The sequence below is a fragment of the Apodemus sylvaticus genome, chromosome 11 (assembly GCF_947179515.1).
Source record: "Apodemus sylvaticus chromosome 11, mApoSyl1.1, whole genome shotgun sequence".
Classification (NCBI taxonomy): Eukaryota; Metazoa; Chordata; class Mammalia; order Rodentia; family Muridae; genus Apodemus; species Apodemus sylvaticus.
The window spans coordinates 20,892,917-20,901,503 of NC_067482.1; the positions used below are offsets into that span (position 1 = coordinate 20,892,917).

The 8,587-nt window shown below is 35.9% G+C and overlaps 1 protein-coding gene across 1 annotated transcript; it reads left to right on the top strand.

Annotated features, from left to right (window-relative positions):
- Window positions 1-2,765: 2,765 nt before the first annotated feature.
- Jchain (joining chain of multimeric IgA and IgM) lies at window positions 2,766-8,587 on the top strand. Its single transcript, XM_052198072.1, has 4 exons — window positions 2,766-2,899; window positions 4,431-4,551; window positions 6,636-6,716; window positions 7,664-8,587. The coding sequence occupies exons 1-4, from the start codon at window positions 2,836-2,838 to the stop codon at window positions 7,875-7,877; spliced, it is 480 nt and encodes a 159-aa protein (XP_052054032.1). The 5' UTR covers window positions 2,766-2,835; the 3' UTR covers window positions 7,878-8,587.

Here is an 8,587-nt window from a genome sequence, read left to right on the forward strand (position 1 = left end):
CTCTCAGCACTATTCCATTGGACACGTTTCTTAATAACATAAATGAAATTTAAAACTGATGGCTTATGTATCATGTTTGCAAACATTGTGAAATCAAGGAAAATAACTAATGTGCTGGTTTGTAAAACATTGATGCAAAAAAAATTGTTATGTTGGTCCAAATTTAGCAAGACAACACTTAGAGATCATGGTCAAATCTCAAGCTCAAATGTAAATTCAAAGTATTAAATGTGGAGAAGCCAAGTGTGATGGCATGGGCTCCAGCACTTGGGAAGCTTAGGTAGGAAAATTACTCAAGAGTTCAAGGTCAGCTAGCATTACATAGGATGACCCTGTTTCAGAACAACAACACTGCTTCCCAAATCAAACAACAGTCTAGTTTACTTTTTTTTTCAGTTTGATACTATTTGTTTTAAAAGTTTAATTTTTATTAACCTTTCATAAATACTTAATACTGGTGCCCACTCTGCCTATAGGCCTCTTATCCATCAGTGTTTTCAAACCTTAAAGTTCATCATATTGGATACCTTTTGAAATCATATTCTTAGGCCATATCTCCAGACATTGGTTTAGTATAACCAGGAAAATTTATTTTAATTAATAACTTCAAGTGATTTCTGGTGAATGATCACTAGACTACACAGGCAAACACTAGTCTCAGACCCTGTATTGCCAGCCTAAGCTACTCCCTTCCAGTGACCAAAGTACAGTACAGAATCATATTTAGAGTTACATACATAGTTATAAACAATAGATAAACTAAGCTACAAGATAATGAAAAAGAGGTGGGATAAGATTAAGAGATGGAAAGACCAGAGTTTTCTTTCACGTAGTAATCACAAATATATTCTTTGCTTTTATACAAAAGAAGGATTTGAGCAAACATTGCTTTGTTTGGGGAATATGTCCAAGTTTCTTGAAACTTGAGTATATTTTCAAGGAAATAGTGATTTACACTATCCACTAACCTTTGAGGGGTAAAGGGAGTCAGGTCTTATGTATCTCAGGCTGACCTTTGAGTTGCTATGAAGCCAAGGTTGGCCTTGGATTCAGGATATTTTTGCTTCTACCTCTCTAGTACTCAGCTATTTATTCATTAATTCTCATTCATATTCTCAGTCTGTGTGCTATAGCCTAAGACAGTCATTTAGAAACTATAGTTGGAGCAAGAACCCTTTGGTGGTTGAGTTTTGTTTGATTTCCATAATTACCACAAATGTCTTTTTTTTAAAGATGTGTTTGCTTTTCTGATAGATAAAATTGCCCTTGTGATTCAAGTCATGCTGTCTCTCACCATTTCCCCCTTTCTTCTATCCTTTCCCCTCCTCTGTAGTCAGGGTCTTGCTACATAGGTAGGCTGGCTTTGAACTCAGGATTCTTTTACCTTATCCTTTTGACTCCTTGGTTAGCAAGAGAATGGATTTTCCTTAAACCTGAGTAATTCTTAAGCCCCATTCAGAGTAGTATTTAAAATGAGAATACACTTTGATGTTGTAGTGACATTATTTTTTTCTAGTGCCTGCTGCTTTGTTTTTTTCTGGACTTTTACTAATGATTCTGTTTAATTTTTAAAAGTTATTTTATGTGCATAGGTTTTTGCCTGTATGTATGTTTCTGTACCATGGAAATGTTTCATACCATGTTACATAGCATGTCTGGTGCTTATGGAGGTCACAGGAAGGTGCCGTATCCTCTGGAACTTGAGTTACAGACTGTTGAAAGCTGTCATGTGGATGTTGGGAATTGAACCTGGGACCTCTGGAAGAGCAGTCAGTGTTCTTAACAGCTGAGTCATCTCTTCACTCCCTCACTACAGATTCTTTGAATGGATTTGGTTATGTGCTAAGGTTTTATATCTCTGCTGCTTCCTGCGTTTAAGCTTCCAACTTATCACCCTGAAATATTGTTTATTACCTCTCAAAAATGCAAAAACAGAGAATTAAAGATAAGAATAAAAAAATTGGCTGCAATTACATAAAACATAGTCATCCTGTTTCCAAGACAGGAAATTCTAGGATGTTTGAGATGGAAGTAGGAGTTTGTCTACCCCAAAACTCAGGTTTCTTTTTTCTTTTCTTTTCTTTTTTTTACATTCAAAAGTAATTAAGTGAAAAAGATTGAGGCCAAATATTCCAGTGACTCATTTTTCTATTGATACAACATGGATATTGTAGTACATGGCTCTGAAAGGAATCACTAGGCAGAAAAGCAGAAAGTTGGTCTGTCCTATTAGAGTAAATGTGACATTAGTTCAGGATCTATTAATTCCAAAATCTCCTTGTGTGTCTTAACTTGTAAAATAACTGAAAGTGGTAAGAGTAAGCATAGGGATGCTTAAGTATGACAGTCTGTTACTTAAACGCTACATAGAAACGCCTATAGTATACTCTTAGGAACCTGAAAGGCCTTGATTACTTTTGTTCTTTATTTCTTTTCTTCTCATTCCCGCCAGTCATCATTCCAGCTGTGACAAATGTCAAACATTTGATTTGAGGACTAATATGAGTATATGTGGTTGATGAAGTAGAGAACTCATATTTAAACATTCCCAACAGAGTCCTGACTTGACATTCTAGTTAGTCTTGGGGTTCATACATTGCTGAAGCACACATAATTCATCAAATCCCAGCTTTGTAGGGAAGCATCTAAGTAGGAACCATGTGCTCCTTTCCAGTGTAGCATACAGTTCAAATCTGAGGCACCGTTGTGATTACTGCAGCTCACCTGTTCTGGGTGTTATTTTAAGAAAGCAGAAGCAGCATCATTTGCACACCCCTTATAGACACACACTTGGATGTGGCTTTTTGGCTTCAGTCTTTCAAACGTGAAGACGAGATGAAGACTCACTTGCTTGTCTGGGGAGTCCTGGCCATTTTTGTTAAGGCTGTCCTTGTAACAGGTAGGTGGTACCTATACAATAAAAGCCAAATAAAAGGGAAAATATGTGTTTCAGGTTTAAAGACTTAAATCTACTCTTCTGCTGGCAGGCTGAATAACTAGCTGCTTTCTAACCTCATTAGGCAGTGATATAAATATGTATGCATATATATTATTGTATTCTCTTTGTTCTTCTTCTGCTTGGATACCAGCCTAAAGCATAAGAAAATAAATACTTTGGGGGTATCTATAGGTAGCCACACTTATAAATTTCCATGTATAACTTTAAAATCAATAGCATCTACTTGAGTCTCTTTAATTATTACTATTCTAGAAAAGTAATAACTATGGTAATTATGATATAGATTGTATTTTGATTTTTATCTCTCCAGAAAAATAGAATCAGAGAGTGAATATTGACTCTCACAGAATTAAAGTGTCAGTACACACCTATGCATTTATTCATTTTTCTGTATAGTGACATTGTACATCAAATTGAACTCATAGCTAACAAAAATTTTCTAAATTGTTTTTTCAGAAAAACTGGAGATAGTACTTTACACTGATATATATATATATATATATATATATATATATATATATATATATACTCTTTCCTTTTATAGAGTTCCTCTAGGAAATATTAATACAGGCCTTGTTGCTCTTTCTCATTGAATCTGTGTATTGACTGATTATTATTATGAAAAATATCAATAGTTTAGGAAAGTTTTGGTGAAGGATAATAAATCTTACAAAATATGATAGTCTTGGGAGAAAAGATTCTTCTTCCAATTTGATTTAAGGGAAATAATTTTTTACAAGAAGAAATGGGGGTTGCGGAAGGACTCAATGTTTACAGTTGGATTTATAAAGACTGATGCCTCATAGTTAACTTTCAAGTTTGCTTTGATTGGGGGAACAGTCTAGATTTCTGTTTTATTTTTCATTTTGGTGTTTTCACTGAATGTTACCATGTACCATCACTAAAATAATTAGAAGCATTAGATATAAATCAGAATTCCTTCAGCCTAGCTGCTCTTGAATTTTTCCAATGGAGAAAAAGAAAATTTCTTTTAGATTTTCTTTGCTCTTTTAGATTAGAAAAGAAAACAAATAGAAAGACTAGGACTTATGAACAATAAAAATTAAAGTTTTTAATCCAGGCATGGTGGCAAACACTTGTAACCTCAGCACTCAGGAGATGGAAGCAGGGGGGTGGAGAATTTAGAATCAGCCACAGCTGCATAGTGAGTTTCAGACTAGCCTGGGCTACATGAGACTCTGTCTGCTATCTTCAGGTAAGAGAGGCAAATTAACTCATCTTAGAACATAATGCACTTTTTAAACAAAAATAAAAAAGATAGACAATATCTCTTTATGTAATCCAGGGTGTCCTGGAAGTTCTCAGGTAACCCAGGCAGGCCTTGAATTTTCAGTCCTCCTTCCTCAATTTCCCAAGCGTTGGGATAGCAGCAGGCCTGCACCATGACACCAAAAACAACATAGAGTCCTGTTTTCCTCTTTCATGATATAGTTTACCTTTCAAACCCAAGGTGACGATGAAGCGACCATTCTTGCTGACAACAAATGCTTGTGTACCAGAGTTACTTCTAGGATCATACGTTCTACCGAGGATCCTAATGAGGACATTGTGGAGAGAAATATCCGAATTGTGTATGTGACGTTCACATTTATTTTCTTTTCTCTGTTATAGGAAGATACTTTGTGTTATTAAGCTTTCTTTTCTTTTTAAAGGGAATCATGCAAGGTTTTCTGAAACAGCTCCCTATAGCAGGGCCTTGACGGGGTTGCTGTGTTTAAATGTAGTGTCTTTAACCCACTTTTGATGTGTAGCACCTTTAATGAGACTGAGTCAGAGTTAGATGAAATTGAGTTTTGATAACAAGAAAATTTTATAGAAGTTGGGGGCAGAAACAAAGGGAACCACAGGCTCTCACTTAGTCACCAACATGCCGGTTCATAAGCAGCGATTTCAGTTTGAATCAGAACTTTCAGTTATTCTTTAGCAGCTTAAACTGCAACTTCAGATAACAGTAAACACTCAACTTTCGCTCCACAATTGACTGTTGAGTATTATACATTGTGTTCCTAATTAAAAGTGATTGGATTGACTTTTCACTTATAAATTAGACTCACCTATTTATTTTATTTCTCATATAGCCCAGATTTATACTTGGTAGTGCTTAATCAATAGCAAGAATACTGATAATACTTGAGAAATATGATTTCTACTTGATCCAATCAGTGACAAGTTTTTCTTGTTAAATACTCCCACTTTAATAGTTTTCTCCAATCAAATACTTCTTGTAGGAGGAGAACATAGCAGTCAATTCCAGCTATCAATAGGAAAATTGTGATGTTAAAAAAATTGTTTAAAGGTTTAGCTGTATCAGTTTGTAACTGTGCACTTACAAATATCAAATTATTTATCTACTCCAAATCTAAATTTTCTCATTTGTAAATAGAAGAAAAAACAAGCCTACTTTATAGGATTATTATAAAAAATTGAGAATATCTATTGTTTGTAAAGGTTGTGTAGTACCTCTCATATATTTTAAGAATCCCATTATTTACTTAACTGTGTGTTTGTTAATCCTGTATTCCTGTCGGGATAACATGCTGTGGAGCTTGCTTTCCCCAGTGTTGTTATCAGCGGTATGCACTGCATGTATCTTAGCTCCCTACAAAGTTGAGCAGAACTCTCCATTGTTCCTCTTGTCCATTTCTGTTGAACAAAATGAAACAAAACACCGAGCTCTAGGAGTCCTGGAGTGTGTCTTTATTTCCCCACCTTTGCAGTGGTCTTTACCTTTTCTGTTTTTGCATCTCCTGGAGCCTCTGTTTAAGAATTCTTTCTGTTTAAAGCTTGGCTAACTCTTCTTCAGTCTGTGTATCTAAATTTAGCCATTGAGTTCCATGGGAGGTTTTCGGAAACCTCCTATAGCAGGGAGGAGTCTTGAAAGTGGTTGTCTTGCTTAATTTTTTTTGACACTTCAACCTTTTTTTTTTTTTTTTTTTGCCAAAATATTGTAGAAGTTTATTTACTTAATTGGAATTCAGAGTATAATTAGAGGGTCTGAGTTTTTTATTACTGTTCTTTAAATAATTTTTACAGTCCAGTTGCTGTCCTCCTCCTGGTTTGCCCTTTGACTGTTCCTCATCCCATTCCTTATCCCATTCTTCTCCCCCCAACCCCCTCCAAGAAGATGTCCCCACTCCCATTCCCCAGACCTCCCCACTTTCTCGGGCCTCCCTTCAACTTTTTATTAATTATTTTATTTATTTACACCCCAAATGTTGCTCCCAGAGTTTCCCACCCCTTCCCCCACCCTAAGGGAGGGGGATAGAGAGAGCCTCTGAGAGAGGACCCTCCCCCCCAGTCCCTCTTCTCCAGGGCATCAAGCCTCTACAGAATTAGGCATATCTTCTCCCCTTGAGGCCAGACAAGGCAGTCACTACTGTGACTTATGTGCCATGGGCCTTCAGCTCCTTTAATCCTTCTCCTAACTCTTCCATAGGGGTCCCTGACCTCAGTCTAATGGTTGGCTGTAAGTATGTGCATCTGTCTCAGTCAGCTGCTGGTAGAGCCTCTCAGAGGACAGCCATGCCAGGCTCCTGTCTAACATAGCATTAGCAATAGTGTCAGGGCTTGTTTAAATGTAGTATTTTTAATCCACTTTTGCCATGTAACTCAATATTTGTACTTAATTGTTTTACTGTTCTCTCTCTCTTTTCAGTGTCCCTTTGAACAACAGGGAGAATATCTCTGATCCCAGCTCTCCTCTGAGAAGGAACTTTGTATACCATTTGTCAGATGTGTAAGATTTTCCTTCATAATTACATATGGTGAAGTTAATAATCTTTAATTTATTAATAACGATATTTCTGAAAATACATTGGGGTATAAACATTGACAAATGAACTTTAGAATACACTGATTCTTAGGCTAATGATTAGGTACTAAAACTTCATTAAATTTGGTCACAGAAAAATAGTGGTGATTAGTTTATTCATTATTTATGTAGAAGGTGCCAATTTACTTCAACCTTTAAATAAGTAGTATTTAGCTTTTAGTATTCTTGTGTTTCTTTGGAGATGATGGAATCCAATGTTAAACACTTAAAAAAAATTCTCTCAATTGCCGTGGTTGCATTTGGCTTTAAATCCAGTACTCAGGATGCAGAGGTAGATGGATTTCTGAGTTTGAGAACAGTGTGATCTATGGAATGCATCTTAGGACTGCTGGGGCTATGCAGAGAAACTTTGCCTTGAATCACCCTCCCCCCCAAAAAAGTGCCACACAAAAACTCCTCAGTAGTATGGTGCAGGTACAGGAGGACTGATGGTTCTAGGCCAGCACGAGCAACATAGAGAGACACTGTTCCCTCTAAATTTATTCGTATGGACATGTATATGTATATATTAATATAGATATATTCCTCTTGTCACTAAAACTGAATTTATTGAAACATACACAGCTAGGGAAGGATAAACTCATACAGTGGAAACTGCTGTACAGTATAGGTAAGATGATCCTCTCATCATATCATTAATTATATTGTTGATTTTCAAGTATTTTTTTACATGAAAGATTCAAGAATGTCATAAATATTCCTTGCTGTGCAGATGATTAGGTCTAGAAAGAATCATCATTTATTGTAGGTTAGAGCTGCACGAACAAGCAGACTTCGGATAACATTTATAGTGACTTGTATATTGAGATAACATTTGCTGGTAGATTTCTAATGCATGTTTATATTTTCAGCTGTAAGAAATGTGATCCTGTGGAAGTGGAGCTGGAAGATCAGGTCGTTACTGCCACCCAGAGCAATATCTGCAGTGAAGACAGTGGCGTTCCTGAGACCTGCTACATGTATGACAGAAATAAGTGCTATACCACTATGGCCCCACTTACGTATCGTGGTGAGACCAAAATGGTGCAGGCAGCCTTGACCCCTGACTCTTGCTACCCTGACTAGTTTCAGACACTTCCCATGCAGCTTGTTATTGTTAGAAGCTCTCCATTTACACTCAGAAGTTATACTCAATGCTAATGAATTGGAAAACAAGGTTTTTTTCATGGTATAAAACTAACATTCCCTTTCAATAGTTAGAATATCAGCATTGCTGTCATTATTATGTAATTCGTTCTCAATTCTAAGTAGTAAATCCTCATGCCTGATGAAAGAGGTATGTTTAAAAGTTCATTTTCTAGTGTTTAAAATTGTAAGCAAGGGGAGAAAGTAAAATTCCAGGAGTACAAATCAAGAGGCATAATTAACTTCAGTCCTTTTTCTTCCTTCCTTGGCTGTGGAGAGCTGGAGCTTTTGCACATCCAATACTAGTTTTTCTCTTAATATCTCACTGTGTAGAGAAAACATACAATAAACATAGGGCAGTTACATCTCTTCACCAGAAGTTATAAAGGACACATTTTGGAACTATTTACTAATATTTATGAAAGATGTTTGTTGAAAGTGATACAATTTGATACACAAATGAAAAAAATGAATGTTGATAGAATACATAGATTTGACATTAGATTTTCTTGATAATATTTTGACAGTAAGATTAGTGTCTGAAATTCTTAGGGGAATCTTTGGTGTTTCAGCTGAATCTAATGAAATTTGTATTCCAAAAAATGTATTCTCTAGTACAGTTTGAACAATTAAATATAGTGATAAGCATA

Excerpts from the sequence above, each read along its gene's own strand:
- Jchain (XM_052198072.1), top strand. The coding sequence starts at position 2,836 with ATGAAGACTCACTTGCTTGTCTGGGGAGTCCTGGCCATTTTTGTTAAG. Across the intron at positions 2,900-4,430 it reads TAAGGCTGTCCTTGTAACAG|GTGACGATGAAGCGACCATT; the intron begins GTAGGTGGTACC and ends TTCAAACCCAAG. Across the intron at positions 4,552-6,635 it reads GAGAGAAATATCCGAATTGT|TGTCCCTTTGAACAACAGGG; the intron begins GTATGTGACGTT and ends CTCTCTTTTCAG.